This window comes from Heterodontus francisci, chromosome 13, assembly GCF_036365525.1.
Source record: "Heterodontus francisci isolate sHetFra1 chromosome 13, sHetFra1.hap1, whole genome shotgun sequence".
Classification (NCBI taxonomy): domain Eukaryota; kingdom Metazoa; phylum Chordata; class Chondrichthyes; order Heterodontiformes; family Heterodontidae; genus Heterodontus; species Heterodontus francisci.
This window is the reverse complement of record NC_090383.1, coordinates 113,225,162-113,248,525: the sequence shown is the minus strand read 5'-3', so window position 1 is coordinate 113,248,525 and position 23,364 is coordinate 113,225,162. Positions and strand designations below refer to the sequence as shown.

The window sequence follows — 23,364 nt, the reverse complement described above, 5'->3', positions numbered from 1 at the left end:
ATACCACAGTGTTACACTACAGAAATTCATTATAGTATTATAATGCAGTAATACATTCGTGTTAGGCCACAGCTTTGGGTAATGGCATCATATTACTGCTATTGTTGAAGTACAGCGCTATATATTAATAGAACAATATATTAATTTTACACTCTCGCATCAATGCTACAGTATAGCTTTATGCTTGTGTTAAGGTGCATTAATGTATAAATGTCATAATACAGAAATCTATTAGTGTTATAGTACTGAACTATATTAGCGTTACAGTATACTACCTACATACATTAGTATTATAATGCAGTTTTATTGTTGTACAGTAATATATTATCATTATCTTTATGTAAGGTATGGCAATTCAAAACTGGACATCAGGCGCTGTGGGCCATCAGCAGCAGCAGAATTGTACTCAACCACAATCTATAATCTCATGGCCCAGCATATCCCCCACTCTAACATTACCATCAAGCCAGGGGATCAACCCTGGTCCAATGAAGAGTGCAGGAGGGCATGCCAGGAGCGGTACCAGGCATACCTCAAAATGAACGTGTCAACCTGGTGAAGCTACAACCCAGGACTACTTGCATGCCAAACAGTATAAACAGTATGCGATAAACAGAGCTAAGCGATCCCATAACCAACGGGTCAGATCCAAGCTCTGCAGTCCTGCCACATCCAGTCATGAATGGTGTGGACAATTAAACAACTAACGGGAGGAGATGGCTCCACAAATATCCCCATCCTCAATGATGGGGGAGCCCAGCACATCAGTGCGAAAGATAAGGCTGAAGCATTTGCAACAATCTTCAGCCAGAAGTGCCGAGTAGATGATCCATCTTGGCCTCCTCCTGAAGTCCCCAGCATCACAGATGCCAGTCTTCAGCCAATTCGATTCACTCCGCGTGATATCAAGAAACAACTGAAAGCACTGGATACTGCAAAGACTATGGGCCCTGACAACATTCCAGCACTAGTACTGAAGACCTGAGCTCCAGAACTTGCTGTGCCCCTAGCCAAGCTACAACACTGGCATCTATCCAGCAATGTTGAAAGTTGCCCGGGTATTCCTGCACACAAAAAAAAGGACAAATTCAACACGGCCAATTACCGCCCTATCTATCTACTCGCGATCATCAGTAAAGTGATAGAAGGTGTCAACAACAGTGCTATCAAGCAGCACTTGCTTCGCAATAACCTGCTCAGTGACACTCAGTTTGGGTTCCGCCAGGGCCACACAGTTCCTGACCTCATTACAGCCTTGGTTCAAACATGGACAAAAGAGCTGAACTCAAGAGGTGAGGTAAGAGTGATTGCCTTGACATCAAGGCAGCATTTGACTGAGTATGGCATCAAGAAGCCCGAGCAAAACTGGAGTCAATGGGACTCAGGGGGAAAACACTCCGTTGGTTGGAGTCATACCTAGCGCAAAGGAAGATGGTTATGGATGTTGAAGGTCAATCATTCAGCGCCAGGATATCACTGCAGGAGTTCCTCAGGGTAGTATTATAGGCTCAACCATCTTCAGCTGCTTCATCAATGACCTTCCCTCAGTGTTATGATCCTGGTGTTTATTTTTCGGGAAGTATCCGGTGTGTCTTTAAGTCAGCAAAGGATCAGTACTGCTTTAAGAACAAGCAAACTTCAGGAGTTATCGAGCTGGTGCATCCTGGCTGCCTTGGACATAGCCACTCAGAGACTAAGGTTAAATATACAATGTTGCGATTAACTTTTGAAACTAGCTGAAAAACTGGCTTTTGACAAACACAGACATTTGGGCCAGGATGTACTGAAGGAAATAGGACAGCTCTCCCTCGGTTTATTTAAACCGTATTTATTATACTCTCAGAATTCTGAAAAGTCAAGTCAGATTAATCCTTGAAAAAAAAATTGTTGATCGGTGTTCATCATTGGAAAAGGAAGAGGGGCACTACGACTGCTGACTGTCCTATTGTTGAAGAACCTTTGTTTTCCCCCATCAGACAGCTGCGAGGACTTCAGGCAACCTTGAACTGTTTCACATTGGAAGATTCCACGTCGACAGGAGCATAAATTTGCAAGGACTTTGTTACTTTTTTTAAAAATGTTGTTTATATCTTAATAGTGTTTAAGAATGTAGTTTTCTCCAATAAACAGTTAACTTGTTGATCTAAAGATACCTGGTTTGGTTCGCCTCATTCGGAGGTTAATAGATGGTTCAATTTGACTGTGGCTTTCTGAATTTGGAAAGTTTAAAGTGATATGTTAGGCGATCTGTGGAGTGGCAGGACTGAATTGACAGTGCGTTGCTCCAACCGCAATCAGAATCATATATTTTGATTGAGGGCTTTGTCTTGAGCAGTGGATCGTAACATCAGTCATAAGGTCAGAAGTGGGGATGTTCGCTGATGATTACACAATTTTCAACACCATTCATGACTCCTCAGATACTGAAGCAGTCCTTGTAGAAATGCAGTAAGACCGGGACAATATCCAGGCTTGGGCTAATAAGTGGCAAGTAAAATTCGCACCACACAAGTGCCAAGCAATGACTCTCAAACAAGAGGGAATCTAACCATCTTCCCTTGACATTCAATGGCATTACAATCCATTCCCGGGATGGCGGGAGTAGTCTATGAAGAGAGATTGGGAAAACTGTGCTTGTATTCTCTAGAGTTTCGAAGAATGAGAAGTGATCTCATTGAAACCGACAAAATACTTAAAGGGATAGACAGGGTAGATGCAGCTAAGATGTTTCCACTGGTTGGGGAGTCTAAAACAAGGGGACACAATTTTAAAATAAGGGGGAAGATACTTAGGACAGAGATGAGGAGACATTTCTTTACTCAGAGGGTTGCGAATCTTTGGAATGCCCTACCCCAGAGGCTGTGGAAGCTCAGTCATTGAGTATATTTAAAGCAGAGATTGACAGATTTCTAAATACAAATGGCATGAGGGGATATGAGGATAGTGTGGGAAAAAGGCATTGAAGTGGATGATCAGCCGTGATCATACTGAATGACGGGGCAGGCTCAATGGGCTGAATGGCCTACCCCTGCTCCTGTGTTCCTATGTAATCGCTAAATCCCCCCTATCAACATCCTGGAGGTTACCACTGACCAGAAACTGAACTGGAATAGCCATATAAATACCGTGGCTACAAGAGCAGGTCAGAGGCTAGGAAACCTGTGGCGAATAGCTCACCTCCTGACTACCCAAAGCCTGTCCACCATCTACAAGGCACAAGTCAGGAGTGTGATGGAATACTCTCCACTTGCCTGGATGGGTGCAGCTCCAACAGCACTCAGGAAGCTCGACACCATCCAGGACAAAGCAGCCCGCTTGATTGTCACCTCATCCACAAACATTTACTTCCTCCACCACCAATGCACAGTGGCAGCAGTGTGTACCATCTACAAGATGCGCTGCAGCAACGCACCAAGGCTCCTTAGACAACATCTTCCAAACCCACAACCTCTACCAACTAGAAGGACAAGGGCAGCAGATGCATGGGAACACTACAACCTGCAAGTTCCCCTCCAAGTCACACACCATCCTGACTTGGAACTATATCGCCGTTCTTTCACTGTAGCTGGGTCACCAGATAAGTTTCTGCTTGCAGATCTCGCCATAGGAACCCAGCACACTTAACCCAAGTCCTAAGAGCATAGGCACAAGCTGGCAACAGCCAAGACAGCAAGCAGCTTACCAGCACTGTGTGTTTAACGAGCTGAAACTGGGCAGTCTACCAATGCAAAGCACCAGTAAGTTACACATTACTTAACCAACCAACACCACCCATCAAGGTCTTGCTTTACAGGGTTATCTGGAGGTCACCAGCAAATACTGTGGATTGCAGTATGTGGATTTCTACGCTGTAAAATCTACTCAATTATGTAATTGCCAAGAAACAAATTCCAAGCATTCCCTCTAAAATAGTTGTGCTTCCACTGGATACAGTGGCTGAAATTTTCCTACTGACAAGTGCTGTCAATAGAAATTAAATTATATATGCTGTCCTTTACTATTTCAGACTGATGTAGAAAAATGGGAAGCATTCTCAAAGATCAACTTATGATTTTGGGCATTAAATCTCCATGATATAGACTTCAGGAATCAATTATTTAATAGAATTTATCTTCCTTTTTGATATATATGTGACTCATTTCAGCTGGAAATTCTTTTTATACCTTTTATTACATTTTATTACATTTATGTAACAAAAAGATTAATAAAACCAAATATATATAAATGACTCCGTTCATCAGTAAAATTAAAATTAAAAAGAATACCAGTCAATCACACTGTTTCATAGAGTCATAGTCATTTATGGCACAGAAGGAGGCCATTTGGCCCATTGAGTCCATGACGGCTCTCAACAGAGCTATGCAGTCAGTCCCACTCCCTGTGGAACCCCACCATAGTTTCAGACATACAGGGGGGAATTTTATGGGTACTGCAAGAGTGGCTTTGGTGGCGCAGGGGTGGTTTAATCTGGCGTGAGTTGTTTTCTCAGATTTCCAACGGGGGGGGGTGGATTTTTTTGCAATTAAGAAAGCAGCATGTTTGTGGCTGTCCAGGCTGCCCCACATGTGATGGCGGATTGCAGTTTTGCTTTCATTTCCATATGATAAACACTCATTACCCTACACTTAGTTCAAATTAAGTCCTATCTGTCAGATTAAGTTTGCAGCGAGCGGTTCCCATGCCACCTGGTTCAGATTCACTTAAATGTGGCGTACATTTGGCTTTGTGCAGTTGTGTCTGAAGTCAGTGGTTTACTTTCTTGAACTCAATGGCACAAGGAATGCTAACACTGGAATGCATATTTGGCTCCAGGCTCAGCAGCAGCAAGGGCGATTCATCTCAGGGGTTGGCGGCGAAGACATAGGGGTGTGTACCTAGAGGAGCAGGGGAGGGTACTCGGAGAGGACAGAGAGGGGTTACCAGGTGCATGGAGTAACAGGGGCAGGAGGAGGGGAGAATAGGGTGGGGTTACCTCATACATGGAAGAGTAGAGGAGGGAGGACAGGGTGTGCAGTGGCTGTTATTGCTGCTGAAGCTGGATGTGGATGGCTGTGGGGGTGTTCAGTTGGTTTGAGTTTTACAGTCAACAGATGATCATGAGGGGCCTAAAGGGGGGGATGAGAACTTTTAATGTTGGGAGCCCGTGGGGTGAATTCAGGGCACTGGCTGGCAGAGGGAATGGTCACAGTCAATGGGGAGTTGGATTCTGCAAGGGGAAGGTCGAAACTTAGGGCTGGGAATTCTACAGCATCATCGAGAGGGGAACGGGACTTGGCAATAACATTAAAGGCGAATTTGAGGAGGTTCAAGTGTCAGAGTCGGCTTTTGGATAGTAACGGGAGTAGAAACGGGGGGAGAGATGGCATGAATAAATTGATTCTGACACTGTCCAAGGTAATGGGGGTTCAATGGTAACAAAGGGAAGGGTTAAGGTTACATCGGGTGGGTCAAGGGTGATGGGTGCAGGCTGGAAGGTGGGGAAACTTGCTTTAAGTTGTGCACGCAAAATAATCTCGAACAATACTGCAAACCATGTGGTCACTGAAGGACTGCAAATCGAGTAGGACTTGGGTGGGATTTCCGGCTGGCTGCAATTTAAGGCACATAAAAGCGACTGCTCATTGCCTCAATGGTTCAGCTGACTGGCAACAGAAGGCTGAATTGAAACACTCTGCTCCTTTCATTATTTGCAAAGCTGCAGCCGCATGGGTCTCTTACACCCAATTTGTTTACCACCACGGGATGAAGAGCAGAGGGAGCAACTAAAGATGGCTCTTTTCCCTCAACGCATGATGTCTGCATGCCAGCAACAGGCAGAACAAGAAGGTGAAGATGCTCAGAATGGCAACATCCAGTAACAGCATTATCGAAGACAGGCACTGGCACGTCATTGCACTTCAGGACAAGGACAAATTACGTTCAAATGTCAGAGAGGCAATGCCAGAGACACACAAGGACGTCAAGTGAAATGGTCACAGAAATTAGAGAAACGTGGCTTAAGGGGGCAGAAATGGCAGCTCAACATTCCTGGTTACAGGGTTTTCAGACGTGATAGAGAGGGGGATTAAAAAATGAGGGGTTGTGGCAATTTTGGTCAAAGAACCAATTACAGCTGTGAGGAGGGATAATATGTTAGAAGGATCATCAAATGAGGCCATATAGATTGAGCTAGATTGAGGGAGATAGAAGAGCAAAAATGTAGGCAAATCTCTGAGAACTGCAAAAACAATAGGGCAGTAATCGTGGGGGATTTTAACTATCCCAATATTAACTGGGATAGTTTTAGTGTGAAAGAAATTGAGGGAGCAGAATTCTTGAGATGTATTCACAAGAACTCTTTTGCAAAGTATGTAGCAAGTCCAACATGAGAGGGTACAGTTTTGGACAGTTTTAGGAAATGAAGCTAGGCAGTGGGAAAGCATTTTGGTGGTTCTGATCATAATTCAGTTAGTTTTAACATAATTATGGAAAAGGCCAAAGATAGAACAGGAGTTAGAGTTCTCAATTGGGCCAGTTTTACTAAGCTGAAGAGTGACTTAGTGAAAGTGGACTGGAAACAGCTACTGAAAGGTAAATCGGTGTCAGGGCAGTAGGAGGCATTCAAAGGGGAGATTCAAGGGGTTCAGAGTAAACATTTTCTCACAAAGAGAAAGGGTGGGAGAGCCAAATCTAGAGCCCCCTCGATGTCAAGGAGCTTACACAGGGTAAGATAAGGCAGAAAAGGAAAGCTTATGTTCGACACCAATAACTCAATAGCACAGGCTGGATTTTATGAGGGGGGGTGTGGCAAGCTGTCCACCAGCCGAAAAGTCGGTCGCGATCCCGCCTCCGCTGGGTCTAGGGTTCCAGACCGGACTTTACCATCCCCAGGCCCTTAATTGGTCTTGGACGTCCCGCCTAATGGAGCTGCCAGCCAATCAGCGGGCCAGCAGCTCATAGCTCGCTTCGGGATGAAGATAGCGGATAGCACCGGAAAAGAGTTAAGTTTTTGGGGCCTTGCCGGGGGCAATCGTCGGGCTCCAGCGAGGCAACGGGGGGGGGGGGCGGGGTTGGGGCTTCAGAGGCGGACCTCTGTGGGGCATAGGGTGCCCAATCAGGAGGGCCCCCCACCCCCCACCCCACCCCCCGGAGGCCGCCAGAAGGCCGCCTAGTTTTATCAGGCAGCTTTTCTGAGGCCTCAGCTGCCCGCCAACCAACCATAAAATCCCTGTGGGGATGGGCGGAAGCCTTTAAGTGGTCATCAATTGGCCACTTAAGGGCCTTGATTGGCCTGGTGTGGGTGGGCTGTTTCTCACCGCTGCCACCCCAAATAAATTGGCAGCAGAGGCAGGAGAGGATCAGAAAGGCCCCTGCCCCCCCACCCCCTGCTACCCCCACCCCCCAGTATCCCACTCCATTTTACACCCCCCCCACCCCCACCATCAGCCCGCTCCTGTGGGCGCCGTAAAATTCCGGCCGACAGAAAGCCGAGAGGAGTATAGAAAGTGCAGAAGTGAAATCAAAAAAGAAATTAGGAAAGAAAAGAGAGGGCATGAAAGGATATTGGCAAACAAAATCAAGGTGAACCCAAAGATGTTTTATCAATACATTAAGAGTAAAGGATAACTAAGGAAAGGGTAGGGCCCATTAAAGACCAAAAAGGTAACCGATGTGTAGGGGTGGAAGATGTTGGTACGGATCTTAATGAATACTTTGCGTCTGTCTTCACAAAATAAGGGGGTTGATGCAGATATTGTAGTTGAAGGAGGAGGGGTGTGACGTTTTGGATGTGATAAATATAGGGAGAGAGGAAGTATTAATGGGATTAGCATCCTTGAAAGTGGATAAATCACAAGGGCCGGTTGAAATATACCCCAGGCTGTTAGAAACAGCCAGGGATGAAATAGCAGATGCTCTAACCATCATTTTGCAGTCCTCACTGGATACAGGTGTGGTGCCAGAGGATTGGAGGTCTGCTAATGTTGTACCTTTGTTGAAAAAAGGCAGCGAGGGATAGACTGACTAATTACAGGTCAGTCAATCTAACATCTGTAGTAGGCAAATTGTTGAAATCAATTCTGAGAGACAGGATAAACTGTCACTTAGAAGGGCACAGATTAATCAAGGATAGTCAGCATGAATTTGTTAAGGGAAACTAACTTGATTGAATTTTTTGAAGAAGTAACAAAGAGGATTAATGAGGATCGTGCAGTTGATGTGGTCGACATGAGTTTTAGCTTTTTGACAAGGTCTTACTCACATGGCAGACAGTTGACAAAAAAAAAAGCCTGTAAGATCCAGGGAAATGTAGCAAGCCAGATACAAAATTGACTCAGTGGCAGGAAACAAAGGGTAATTGTTGACGGGCTATTTCCAGTGGGGTTCTGCAGGGCTCAGTACTAGGTCCCCAGCTTTTTGTGGTATAAATTAACAATTGGACGTAAATGTAGGGAGCATGATCAAGAAGTTTGCAGAGACACAAAAATGGTCCTATGGTTGATAGCAAGGAAGACAGCTGTAGACTTCAGGAAGGTATCAATGGACTGGTCAGGTGGGCAGAAACGTAGCAAATGGAATTCAACTTGGAGAAGTGTGAGGTGATGCATTTGGGGAAGTCAAACAATGCAAAGGAATACACAATTAATGGGAGAATACTGAAAGGTGCAGAGGAAGTGAGGGACCTTGGAGTGAATGTCCACAGATCCCTGAAGGTAGCAGGACAGGTCGATAAGGTGGTTAAGAATGCATATGGAATGCTTTCCTTTATTAGCCAAGGTACAGGTTATAAGGGCAAGCACGTTACATTGGAACTGTATAAGTCATTAGTTAGGCCACAACTTGAGTACTGTGTGCAGTTCTGGTCACCTCATTACAATTGCACCAGAGAGGATACAGAGCAGATTTACGAGGATGATGTCAGGACTAGAAAAATGCAGCTATAAGGAAAGACTGGATAGGCTGGGGTTGTTCTCCTCGGAACAGAGGAGGCTGAGGGGAGATTTGAATGAGATGTACAAAATTGTGAGGGGCCTGGATAGAGTGGATGGGAAGGGCCTATTTACTTTAGCAGAGAGATCAGTGACTAGCGGACATAGATTAGTAGAAAGATTAGAGGGGAGATGAGGAAAAGCTTTTACCACTCAGAGGGTGGCAGGGATCTGGAGCTCACTGTCTGAAGGGGTAGTCGAGGCAGAAACCCTCAACTCATTTAACAGGTGTCTAGATATGCACCTCAAGCGCTGTAACCTGACAGGCAACGGACCAAATGCTGGAAAGTGGGATTAGCCTGGGTGGCTCATTTATCGGCCGGCGCAGACACAGTGGGCCAAATGGCCTCTTTCTGTGCCATAAACCTTCTATGATTCTATGATTGAAAATCTGTATAATCCTGCAGCATGACTTGCAACCACCTGGGTTTGATGGGAATCCCATGCCACTCGCCCTCAAGGTGACTGCTAGTGGTGCCTTCCAGGGATCAACAGATGACAAATGTGGCATATCACAGTCTGCGAGCCATAAGTGCATCAAAGAGGTGACCAATGCCATATTTCAACGTGCTAATAATTTAATCTACTTACTTGCAGAAGGGGACAGCCAGGCAGCAAGATCTGCAGCCTTCGCGCCATCGCTGGGTGCCCTAGAGTGCAAGCGGTGATCGACTGCACTCATGTGGCTAGTGGAGCTCCCTGGGACCATCCTGCTGCATTTTTGAATCACAAAGGCTTCCACTCTTTGAACGTACAACTGGTTTGTGATCACAGGAGAGAATAATGCAAGTTTGCGCACATTTCCCAGGGAGCTTCACGACTCATACATTTTGAGGAATTCCCAGCTGCCAGGAGTTTTTGACGAACCAGCCAAAGTAGACGGCTGGAGCCTGGATGACATGGTGCAGCATCCCCAAAGCACAGCTGAAGAGAGATACAATGCTGCTCACGCATCCACCAGAGACATCATCGAACACACCATTGGCTTGTTGAAAATGCGCTTCCGCTGCCTTGGCCAGTCTGGATGGGCTCTTCAGTACACACCACAAAGGGTCTCATGAATAATCGTTATCTGCTGTGCATTGCACAACCTTGCAATTAGAAGCGGCAACAGGCGGGGAAACAGGAGGAACTCCAGTCCTCCTCAGATGAGAATGTCTATGAAATGGGTGAGGAGGAGGAGGACAACAATGCAAACTATGTAGTTATAGATATAAGAGTCACGGAAAGACATGCAAGGGACATCAGGGAGAACTTCATATCTGCATGTTTCAGCCAGCATTGAACCACTTCATAAAAGAATATTGGGAGGAGAAAAAAAAATTCGCCAAATATGTTCACATACTGTAATCAAAAAGGGCTTTTCTGACAACAGCACATGAACCTGCAGTGCAGATGTGTCTAATGGCCTATATCCTATCAACTTCATTAAAAGTGACCTGTGTCTCCACTGGAAATATTGCCCTGCATCAAGGCATTAACCTGCATACATAGGAAGCTACAACGTTGCAGCACTTTAATGCGCCCAGATCAAATCTTCTCCAGGCTACGATGAAACCAAGACACACCTATGCAAGGAAGGTAAGCAGCTAACTGCAGAACCACAAATGTAAGGCATGTTGGTAGTGAAAAAAGTGCAAAATCTTCAAATGCCAAACAGTCATCATTGAAGACTGAAGGCTCAAATGTTAATTATAAATGGATACTGGACACTTTCTGAAATGCACTGCAAGCATTAATGCGATCCTGCCATACGCCGCTAATGAACATTTTACTTTTCAGCTGAAACAAAGCAAATGATTTACAAGAGTGCACGCGCTCGTCCTCCATCTGGGAGCATGATGGCTCTTGCCCATCTCCCTGAGGGGAGGGAACACCCATAGGGAGGTCCAGGTTCCTCGTCCCCGTCACTTAGACTCAGCTGCATGGAGCCGATGGCTACAGAGTGTCTAACCTGAAAATCAGGGCCAGATTATTTTGAATCTGGTGATAAGACCAAAATAGGGATTTTCTTTTTCCCGCTATAAAGCAATTGCGTAACACAGCCAAACTATCAGAGCGAATAATAGCAAAAATAACAATGCCTGAAATACACCTTTTGACAGCAAACACTCAAGCGCTACTACAGAGGGCCTCAGATACACAAACTTAGCACTCTGTCAGACACCCAGCTACTATAAAACTATTTCAGTCCCCATTAAAAACTTTTATGCTGCTTTAGCTTCTTGTAGTCTTTGATGTTCAGTATAATATACTTGATGTTCAGTATAATGCATTTCTAACAAACTTGCACACGTAGGTTCTTTCAACACATGGCTGCAGCCGTTCTTCTTCACAATCTAGGATTCTGATCTATCACAACAATCTGCCACATGTTCCATCACATTTTCTGCAGCATAACACATCATTTTAATACAATCTAAGTACAATTGAAAGTGTCTCCAAAAGTTGCCAAAAAATTAATCTGTGAGATGCCTAAAAATCAAAACTGAAAAAGAAATTGCTTAAAAATCACCTCCAGTTTATTTTTGGATTGTATTCAATTTATGCAAAGTTTCTGGCTTCAGAAATAAATCAATTTCACCTGAAGAAGTTAATTGTAATATTAAGAACATGTGCACTGGTTGAATGATGTTAATAGATCTAAAATCGAGCCTAGTAAAATCAACAAACAAAACATTGTAACAGCAAGAGTCATTCCAGCCACCAAGAGGTATGCAGTTTGGATAGTAATCTTAGCACTAAATATCATTAAGATACATGGGAATGAATTATTATCTTCCCCGTGTGATCTGTAATCTGGTGGGGTGAATTGCCCACCTACTGATTTAACTGGAATGAAATTGGGACAGGTTCTGTCACACTTGGGGGACAATAATATAGCACAAGAAGGGAAACAAACTTCAAACACAACACAGTATGAACCACCCATGACAAGTTGTGCACCATCTGAAATACCCTGCAAATAAACAGCAACATTAGATTCAGATTTTCTTTTTACAAGTATTAAAATGAATGCCAACTAACTACATAAATTCAATCAGCAGTCATTAATCTGGCTGCAATAAAGCCATTGTGCTTCTGTCTGCATATTAAAGAAACAGGGAAACAGCACGTACCTGACTTTGGGTGCCCAACTGGCTTACTTTTCTCTTTCTGCTTCAGATCACAGTTTAAAGGGGAAGTAGGCAGCAGAGGTGATCTGAAAGAAAGATTAGCTGATCAGATAAAAGCAAAATACTACGGATGCTGGAAATCTGAAATAAAAACAAGAAATGCTGGAACCACTCAGCAGGTCTGGCAGCATCTGTGAAAAGAGAAGCAGAGTTAAAGTTTCGGGTCAGTGACCCTTCTTCGGAACAGTACTGGCTGTTGATCAAGTGATTCTTGTATCTTATATTAAAAAGGTTAAAATAATGAATAATTTGCAGGATGTAGCAAATAGTGAAAATTACAGCCAAACTAAATAAAAATTAAAGGGAAAAACCACAAGGAATAAAGGTAATTAAACAATAGCTAAATGCACTATGTGTTACAGATAGGCAAATAGTAATTAACATGATTGAAGAGATAGGAATAACAGTTTGTTGGCACTTTAAATTTGTTTCCTTCCTTTAATTTTTTAAAATTCTTTCCCATACTTTTCTTAGTTGTTTTATTTTAAGGGCTGATTTTCCCAGATGCCGTTAAGATTTCAGGATTTTGGAGGGGGGGGATTATAATTTATCGCAGCTGGCCAGACTAATAATCCTCAGCCTACCCACAGGATCGCTGTGGACCAACTGCTTGGCAGTGGCTCAGGGACAGGCCATCTTTTCGGAGCACCTCCTGATCTGAAGCTTCCAACAAGCCTTGCAGGCAGAAAATGAGGTGTCCCCTCCTGCCTCATTTATGTGCTTTAGTCACAAATAAGAATGGTATAGAAATGTACTAAATCTGTAGTTTGCCGATACTACTACATATAACATTTTTACAGTGCAATCTAATATTTGTCGTTATTAAGCTGTAAAAGTTATCATGGCACTCTTCTCCCAAAATAAGAAAAGCATAATATCACCTGTTACATATGTACTGAGCAGGTGTTATTAATTTAAGATTTCACCATATTTTTAAAATATCTAATAAGGGACTGTTTTACCTGGCAATAACACTGAGTGATTCCTCCTCATTGCTATTTTGCAGACACATCTTTGCGAGTTCATGCATATGAACTTCCAGCAGAGCAATATGCTTTCCAAACATGGAAGAAAGCAGACAGAAAATCTGTAGGAGTAAAACGGATTGAATCCAAGTGGTACATGTTCAAAAATTGCAGTAAAATGTTTCCCTCTTAAAGTACGTTTTATCTCTTGTAAAAATGTTGAGAATTTTTATCATCTGAAAAGCACTTGTAAAAATTGTGCAAAGACCGGGCACAACTGAAAATCAAATATATGCGTAAAGATACCAGCCTAGTTTTTGTGGATTTGGGAACTTCTGCCAGCCACAAAGATGCATCTTTAACCCTGGTCAGACTTCCAGCCTGATACTTTCTTGTAAATCTTTTCTGCACCCTCTCAAATGCCTTTACATCCTTCAGTCATGCCCAGTAAAGACATATCATACATACGCCTACTTTTAAGATACAAACTTTATTCGATGTGGACTCTTTGAAATTGACTTTTCCTTTAAAAAAGTGGACAATGTATTGTAAAATGGCCGACAAAGCTCAGATGACCTGGCCTGTGTATTAAAACTGTCTCATTGTCTCAAAAGGACAAAAAGATAGATTCCTGCCTAAGAGGTGTCGACTACACCCATCCTGAAACCATCAGGAGGAATTCCCAAATTGAATGGTTTTCTTCTAAGACAAAGATGGTGTGAAGTAGTCACATCTTAACAGAATGCTACTCATCCAGACATCAATAGGTAACCATGGATTCCACATCCTGGTCCATTGTGTGGTCACACCAAGGGAGAAGGCCATATGTTAAATAACAAAAATGCTAGTAAGATGAATTGTGATCTTAAAAGGTAACCCTCCAGAGAGAGAGAGAGAGATCACAGCAACATCACAGAGAAGAGAGTCATGCCAGGGGCTGCGGAAAGATCCAGCAGAAACAAGATGAAGCCCTACTGCCAATTCTATACTTCAACCTGGAGCAGCAGAGAACTGAAAGTGACTGCCACCTCCAGTCTGAAACTACCAGTAAACCACCACTGTAACAACTCAACAAGTTCAAGACTACAAACAAACCAGGCCTACACCTTTAAAAAATACAGTCCTACTTGGAAGATTAAACAGGTTTACCATACACCACAAACACCTACCACACCTTGAACTCTTACCCTTTACCTTCTATCTATCTTCTTTCGACAGTGCATGTGAGAGTGAATGAAATGCGTGAATGATGTTGCGATTATTTCAGGGAACGAATGTTGTTCAATAAATATTTAATCTTCTGTTTTAAACCTACAAGGAAACCTGTTACTGTCTGTTTATTTAGCAAGTAAAACACTAAAGGGCTAACTCATCATTTTAAACAAAACACGACTGCAGTCAGTTGGGAGGTGAATAGTGGGAACCACCCACACCCGTTACCGCCTGTCCATAACACTTCCTGAAGTGTGGTGCCCAGAATTGAACACAATACTCTAGTTGATGCCAAATCAGTGTTTTATAAAGGTTCATCATAACTTCCTTGCTTTTGTTCTCTATGACTATTTATAAAGCCCAGAATCCCATATGCTTTATTAACAACTTTCTCAACCTGCCCCGCCATCTTCAATGATTTGTGTGCATATAGCCCCAGGAACAATCTTTTCTGTTGTATCCTTTATTTTACATTGCCTCTTCTCATTCTTCCTACCAAAATGTATCACTTCACACTTATCTGCATTAAATTTCATCTGCCACGTGTCCACTCATTCTACCATCCTGTCTATGTCCTCTTGAAGTCTATGACCATCCTCCTCACAGTTCACAATACTTAAAAGTTCTGTCATCTGCAAATTTTGAAATTGTGCCGTGCACAGCCATATCTAGGTCATTAACATAGTTCAAGAAAAGCAATGCATCATATACCTTCCTCCTGCCATTCAGCCAACTTTCTATCCATGCTGCCACTGTCCCTTTTATTCCATGGGCTTTAACTTTGCTGACAAGCCTGTTATGTGGCACTATATCAAAAGCCTTTTGGAAGTCCATGTACGCAACAACCGCATTACCCTCACCAGCCCGCTCTGTTACCTCAGAAAAAAACTCAATCAAGTGTCATGCTAGGCCCCACCCGCCAAGAATTAGGCACATTAATTTTGTCATGAACATTGATTTTAAACTGTTACTGGAGTGAAGAAAGGCTTGTCCAAAAGATCAGCTAGGGCTGGAAAAGACATTTGCATATTAACAGACGGTGATTAGAAGAACAAAGGACCATTCCCTGACACATTCAACCCACAATGCACCTTGATCACCAGGTATTGTGTGTAACAGGAGCATTCCAGAGACTGCTAAGGTGATACAATCCAAGACATGGTCAGACCAGTTAGTCCCATGACTAACCTGCTTGGCAACCTGTGGTTTTCTGAATTGTACAAACAGTTTGAACTGAGAAAGACTGTTTGCTTCTGGATTGAGAAGATCTTTCCTGTCTGCTCCCATCTCTTTCTCACAAGCCTCTGAATCCACTGAAGACATGTGATACCTGAGAGAAAAGTCTCCTACAGCGAACAAGGTTTAAGAAGAATACTGAGCCCCAAAGAAAAGCAAGATCTACTTACAATCAAGGACTCTACAGTGAGCTTGAAGAACCCTAACAAAAACTCTTCAGATATTGCCTCAAACTTTCCCACTTTATTCTTCCTCTGCTCTTTTCTGTCTCTATTTACATGTGTGTATCATGTATGCATGCTAGTGTGGGTGCGTTGTGTATCCGTAGACGTTACCCGAATTAGAGTTTAAGTTTAATCAATTTCAACTTTTCTTCTTTAAACCTAAGAAAGGAGGCAGAATTCTTAAAGTGCATCCAGGACAGCTGTATAAAACGCTAGTTTGGCCACAGCTGGAGTACTGTGTACAGTTCTGGTTGCCACACTATAGGAAGGATGTGATTGCACTGGAGAGGGTGCAGAGGAGATTCACCAGGATGTTGCCTGGGCTGGAGCATTTCAGCTATGAAGAGAGACTGGATAGGCTAGGGTTGTTTTCCTGAGAGCAGAGAAGGCTGAGGGGGGACCTGATTGAGGTATACAAAATTTATGAGCGGCATAGATAGGGTAGATAGGAAGAAACTTGTTCCCTTAGCGGAGGGGTCAATAACCAGGGGGCATAGATTTATGGTAAGGGGCAAGAGGTTTAGAGGGTATTTGAGGAAAACAATTTTCACCCAGAGGGTGGTTGGAATCTGGAACGTACTGCCTGAAGGGGTGGTAGAGGCAGGAACCCTCACAGCATTTAAGAAGTATTTAGATGAGCACTTGAAACGCCACAGCATACAAGGCTACGGGCCAAGTGCTGGAAAATGGGATTCGAATAGATAGGTGCTTGATGGCTGGCGCAGACAGGGTGGGCCGAAGGGCCTGTTTTTGTGCTGTATAACTCTATGACTCTATAAAGCCTGTTTGTGCTGGTTTCTTTGCCTTATAATTGGAAAACGGTGAACAAGGATTCACCTAGCGGGAGCTATAAACATGGTGTGTTTAAAATTAAATCCCGTTAGGGTAAGACCAGGTGAAGGCTGAAAGGGAACTCTAGACCTCTTTCTCACTGGGGTCGTAACACAACTTAGTTAAACAAGATTTGCCCTTAACAAACCCATGTTGACTTTCCTTAATTAATCACATTTGTCAAAGCGACTGTTAATTTTTATCCCGGATTATTGTTTCTAACAGCTTTCCCACCACCGAAGTTAAACTGACTGGCCTGTAGTTGCTGGTCTTATCCTCACACCCTTTTCGAACAAGGGTGTGTGGCATTTGTAATTCTCCAGTCATCTGATACCAACCTGTACCTAAGGGGGACTGGAGGATTATGGCCAGTTCCAATGCAATTTCCAGTCTTACTTCCCTCAGTACCCTCTGATGCATCTCATCCAGTCTTGGTAACTTATCAACTTACAGCAAGCCTACCCAAGTACTCATTTAGTACCTTAGCCACGCCCTTTCCTTCCACGCGTAAATCTTTTTGGTCCCTATTTGGCCCCATTCCTCCTTTTACCACATTTTTGCTATTTATATGCCTATAGAATACTTTTGAATTCCCTTTTAATGTTAGCTGCCAGTCTCTCTTCGCACACTCCCTTTTTGCTTCTCTTATTTCACCTCCTTTGAACTTTCTGAATTCAGCCTTGTTCTCACTTGTATTTTCAACCTAACATCTGTCATACAGAATAAAAGCAAAATACTGCAGATGCTGGAAATCTGAAATAAAAACAAGAAATGCTGGAACCACTCAGCAGGTCTGGCAGCATCTGTGAAAAGAGAAGCAGAGTTAACGTTTCGGGTCAGTGACTGCTGGTTCCGAAGAAGGATCACTGACCCGAAATGTTAACTCTGCTTCTCTTTTCACAGATGCTGCCAGACCTGCTGAGTGGTTCCAGCATTTCTTGTTTTTATTTCTGTCATACAGAACCCTTTTTCTGCTTCATCTTACTCTCTATTTCGACCTCCAGGAAACTCTGGCTTTGTTTGTCCTAACTTACCTCCTTGTGGGAATGTACCTCGACTGTAACCACATTATCTCCTCTTTAAAGGCAGACCATCATTCCATTACAGTTTTGTCTGTGACTTTGAATCCAATTTACCTGAGCCAGATCCATTCTCACCCCATTAAAATTGTCCCTCTCCCAATTAATTATTTTTACTCTGGATTGCAGTTGGTGATTCAATTTACAGGTATAAAGAGATGAGTTTGAAAGAAACGTAATCTTGAAGAAACTTCTATGGTTTGTGCTAAATAATTCAATGATAGTCAATATGCAATGACTTGCATTTTCATGCCTGTATTTATGCAGCTGTAATACAGAAGTTTATTGAGTCTTAAACTAGTTTTTGTTCCCATGCGCCAAATCCTTCATCAGGAGGATACAATGATCCAGCTTACAAGGATTCTACTGGCGATGTTAATGCTGCTCTCCAATTAACTGAACATATGCTTATGTGATGAAGGAAATGGCCCTCCCCATTCCTAATATACAAGAACACACAAAACTTGTTCGCTGGGGTAGCCCAAGGGCAAGGAACCATTCCAGGACTTCTTGAATAAAGTTAATTTTCTAAGTAACCAGGTCAGTTACAGTTGTGTATGATAGTCTAGTGTGCATTTTTGACCAATGTGTGACTTTTGGCTGACACAATTCTACAAACGCTTCCCAGTAACTTATGTATTCTCTTCTTTGATAAGGATAACACTCATTTTCTTTTCAAGCTTGGTTTTGCCCTTTCACCTGCTGGGTCTGCCCACACCAACCACAGTCGAGAAGATAAGTGGATCACCTACTCACAGACTCTCACTCTGACACCAGCACCAAGAGGTGTCCTGATGGCAACTCTGGCTCTGAATCCCTCTCTGCCTGGCCCATGCTGGTTGCAGATGAGATTGGGACCTGAATGATATGGCTTGACAACTCCAATGCTTTCCTGGCTAGCCTCTCATCTTCTACTCTCTGTAAACCTGAGCTCATCTAAAACTCTGCTACCCATATCCTAAATCACACCGTCCCATTCTCCCATCAGTCTTGTGCTTGCTGACCTACAATGGCTCCTGGTCTGTCAAAGCTACAAATTTAAAATTCTCATCCTCATGTTCTATTCCCTCCATGGTCTCAACTCTCCCTATTTCTGTAATCTTCTCCAGCCCTACAATTGTCCGGGAATTCTGCATTTCCCCAATACCGATCTCCTGTGCATCCCCAATTTCCTTTACTCAATCATTGGCGGCTGTGCCTTCAGCAGCCTAGGCCCTAGCTCTGGAATTCCAGAGCCCCCCTCAACAATCCTCTCTGCCTTTCCACCTCTCCTCCTTTAAGATACTCCTTAAAACCTATCTCCTTGACCAAACATTTGGTCACCTGTTCTAATATCTCCTTATGTGGCTCAGTGTCAAATATCATCTGATTATGCTCCTTGTGAAGTGCCTTGGGATTTTTACTACATTAACAGAGCTATATAAATGCAAGTTATTATTGTTGTTATGGAGGTGGAGGGAGGATCACTGACAGAAAATCAGGTTCCATCACTCCACAGTGTTACTTGCCAAGCTCCAACAGACAGCATTATTTGACTGATATGTAACTTATCTTCAATGGGAATACAATATGTGTTCAATGTAAATATACCTATTTTGTTACCATAGACAAGGCAGACAGAATATATACCAAATTAAAACTAGTTAATCTTGATCATTTCCTGTTAAAGAGATTTTTAAGAGTTTTCTCTTGCCTTGTTAGTGTTTCTGCTTCCTATTGCATAAGATCCAGCCGTCTGAATGCTTAACCCAAGATGATCTGAAACAAGATATTTTAGGTTATTAGTCCACCTAGACTTATGATTAGATTAGATTAGATTAGAGATACAGCACTGAAACAGGCCCTTCGGCCCACCGAGTCTGTGCCGACCATCAACCACCCATTTATACTAATCCTAAACTAATCCCATATTCCTACCAAACATCCCCACCTGTCCCTATATTTCCCTACCACCTACCTATATTAGTGACAATTTGTAATGGCCAATTTACCTACCAACCTGCAAGTCTTTTGGCTTGTGGGAGGAAACCGGAGCACCCGGAGAAAACCCACGCAGACACAGGGAGAACTTGCAAACTCCACACAGGCAGTACCCAGAATCGAACCCGCGTCCCAGGAGCTGTGAGGCTGCAGTGCTACCCACTGCGCCACTGTGCCGCCCCCAAGATGACTTATAGCCATCTTGAAACAAACAAAGTGTTATGAAATAAGACAAATGATTTAAATAAAACTGGAAGTGATTAAGTACTCAAGTAATTAAAATAGAACCACAATGACTAAGAGTTGAATGGACGATATGTATAAATAAGGTACAAAATTACCTTCAAATTGCACAGTAGCATCAATTTCTCCAGTGGCCAGATTAATATTGAATAAGCCATTTATTGTCCCTACCCATAGACTGCTGGAGCTTTCGGATGTAAAACTGAAAGAACAAACAAATAATACAAACAATTAAAAATGTCCAATTCAAAATAAAACAGATCATCAAATCTATGCAATGATACAGCACAGAAGGAGGCCATTTGACCCATCATGCCTGTGCAGGCCCTTTGAAAGAGCTATCCCTGGGACTATGGTAAAATGGTGGTAATAATTATCAGGCACACATGATTAACATTCACAACACGGCTTTTGATTACAGACCTAGCGCATTTTGGGAGTCTAACTCTTCTTTGCTCTTCATATTAATGAAGAGGAGAGTTAACATCCTGGAATATTTTCGTATGATGAGTCCTCACTCCCACTGATCCAGACAGTGTTTTTACTTTCCCAGATTGAGGACTCACTTAAGTTTACTGATTTAACTTGTGCCCTCAATTTATGCTCCTTGACTTTGGATGGTGGCAGAATGACACTTCAGTCGACCATGAGTTAGGTTTTAAAAGCTAAACAAATTCATTTAAACAGTAAAGGAAAAATAAGAATCAAAACGTTCAAGGCCCTTACACTGTGCTTCTGTCATAACTCTAGTGGGAGTGGAGTGGAACAGCTGCAAATAAATTGCGATCCAGTTACGCCAGATCCCAATCCTTGACCCAGAGCTTCCACCTGGTATACCAGAGCAGAACATCTGCCTGCCCCAACCAAGGCCTTCGATGCAGGAGGAGATGAGGTCTCGGTTGTTCACCATTAAAAACCCAGGTACACCTCATTCAAGAAGATGTCACTTTTTCAAGTGTTCTTAGAGCGAGGCTAATAGCATAACAGTGGAAGTTCTTGTCTGTTCAATGATTTCTAATTGATTGCATTCTGGCAGGGGATTTCAACAGCACAGTCTCTGGAAAAGCGTCGAATCACTGACAGCAACTTCTGGATTTCCTTATATAAGTGCACGTTTGTGGACTCCAAAAGTTGCAGTCCATCTCAGAAGAGTAATGACAGCAAACGCTGACAGTTTCGTCGTCTTTACTACCTCAAAATCCAGGCCATGATTTTTTGAGCGAAGGCTCATGCTCAGATTATCTGATTGATTGAGTGTTTTGAAGTTAAATAACCAATAATAAGGCAGTAAAAATAAATCACTTTCTTTCTAACTGATTCATGCTCCTATTATGGAAAAACAGCCAGTCAGATACTAGCTCCCTCATAGTTGTCACAATAGTTCCACTCTGGTAGCTCAGCAAAAATAGACAAAGAGGCAAGCAAAAGTCCTAACTCGCCTTCACAGCTCACCCAAGTAACTTGTTCCGCCTTTCCCCATCTAATACTTTTTACCCAGGACTCACAATCTCATCCTTCATTAACCTCTTCTCTATAGATTTCCACTCTCTGACAAGCAGCCCCCCACCCTCACGATCTGCCACACTCCACACAATCTCATCTGCTCCCCAACCTCATCTTGCCACTGATTCCCTGCCCTGCCTTAACATTGCATTGCAAGGAGGGCTCCCTGCCTTGGCCTGCGAGCATTGATACGGGTTGTTCTGTGAAAGTTACTAAGGTAATATTTTCTTATTCAAACCAGAATCCATTTATTTGCAATTTTTAATCAGTGCAAATGCATACCTTGAATCCTTTCTCAGTAAGCTACTTAATAAGTATTCACAATGAGACATTCTGAGGATTGGAAGTTCAATGCATGCACGTGGTCCACTTTCCAAATCATTCAGATAGGGTGAAGAATAGTGCAGATTCTTATAATTACTCTGACTGTTCATACATTCAACATCTGTAAATAGAAAATGATGAACAATTACATCAACAAAAGGTATAAAATGTGAATAATGGAAGTTAGAAACAAAAACTAAGAATTCTGATGTTAAAATCAAGGGGTGCCACAGTGGTTAGCACCGCAGCCTCACAGCTCCAGCGACCTGGGTTCAATTCTGGGTACTGCCTGTGCGGAGTTTGCAAATTCTCCCTGTGACCGCGTGGGTTTCCTCCGGGTGCTCCGGTTTCCTCCCACAGCCAAAGACTTGCAGGTTGATAGGTAAATTGGCCATTATAAATTGCCCCTAGTATAGGTAGGTGGTAGGGGAATATAGGGAAGGTGGGGATGTGGTAGGAATATGGGATTAGTGTAGGATTAGTATAAATGGGTGGTTGATGGTCGGCACAGACTCGGTGGGCCGAAGGGCCTGTTTCAGTGCTGTATCTCTAAAAAAAAACGTGCCACCCAAAATGCTAAGATCTCTTTCTCTTTCAGGTACTGATTATCCAGCAATGCATCCATTGCTTTTCTGGTTTTACATATTACCTTTATCTCGAAAGATAGACTCTGCCTGGTAAAATGTACATGCGCATACTCTGACTAGAGCTTGACTAAATAAACAAAAAAGTAGGATCATGACAACAACTTGCATTTATATAGCACCTTTAATATAAAAAAACTCATAAGATGCTTCACAGAGGTATAATCAACAATAATAGACACTAATCTACACAGGAACTATTAGGAAGGGTTACCAAAAGCCAGGTCAAGAGTTGGGTCTTAAAGGAGGAGATGGAGGTTGAGGCGCAGCGGAGTATAGGGAGTGAAATCCAGAATATGGAGCCTAGTCAACTGAAAGCATATCCAACAATGGAGAGCAAAGAAAGAGATGTACAAGAGGCAAGAGGCTAGGAATGGGGATTTCAGAAGGAGTTGTAGGATTTGAGGATCTTACAGAGATAGGGAGGGGCAAAGACATGAAGAGATTAAAAAATGAGGATGTGAATTGTAAATTTGAGGTTTTAGGGGACTGGGAGGACAGGGGTTACAGGTGAGGGGAGCCTGGTGCAGGATACGGGCACCAATTTCGGCTGAGCTGCAGTTTACAGAAGGTCAAGGATGGGAGGATGAGAGCATTGGAACAGGCAAGTATGGTGGTGAAAAAAAGCATAGTGTTACAGCCATATGGTAAGGGGTGTGGGTGCTTCACAATATTTGACTCCCACCCGACTACAAGTATTTTTGTTATTAGGGTTTTATCTCCTTTGTATTTCATTTGTCAAACAAACAGACAGCGACAGGTTTTCCTGTAGGTTTACAATAGAAGATTACTTATTTACTGAGCAATATGCCTTATTCTGAAATTTCGTAACTGCACCCATTCTTGCATTCACGCACGCGCGCGTGCGCACGCACATGCACGCACACACACACACACGAGACACAGAGATGAAAAGAGGTAAGTGGCTTGAAGTAAGGTACGGTTTCAGGGTTCACGGTAAACCTGTAGAATTCTCTCGAA

General features: G+C 43.0%; 1 protein-coding gene across 4 annotated transcripts in view; it reads right to left on the bottom strand.

Moving 5' to 3' along the window:
* Positions 1-23,364, bottom strand: part of wdr27 (WD repeat domain 27) — a 412,961-nt gene that overhangs the window by 367,453 nt on the left and 22,144 nt on the right. For all 4 annotated transcript variants that reach the window (XM_068045466.1, XM_068045467.1, XM_068045469.1 and 1 more), the window contains exons 9-13: positions 21,698-21,860; positions 20,011-20,114; positions 19,383-19,447; positions 13,105-13,229; positions 12,086-12,168 (exon numbers count right to left, since the gene is read on the bottom strand). In XM_068045466.1, coding sequence (XP_067901567.1) covers positions 12,086-12,168; positions 13,105-13,229; positions 19,383-19,447; positions 20,011-20,114; positions 21,698-21,860 — 540 coding nt within the window. The remainder of the gene's footprint in view (positions 1-12,085; positions 12,169-13,104; positions 13,230-19,382; positions 19,448-20,010; positions 20,115-21,697; positions 21,861-23,364) is intronic.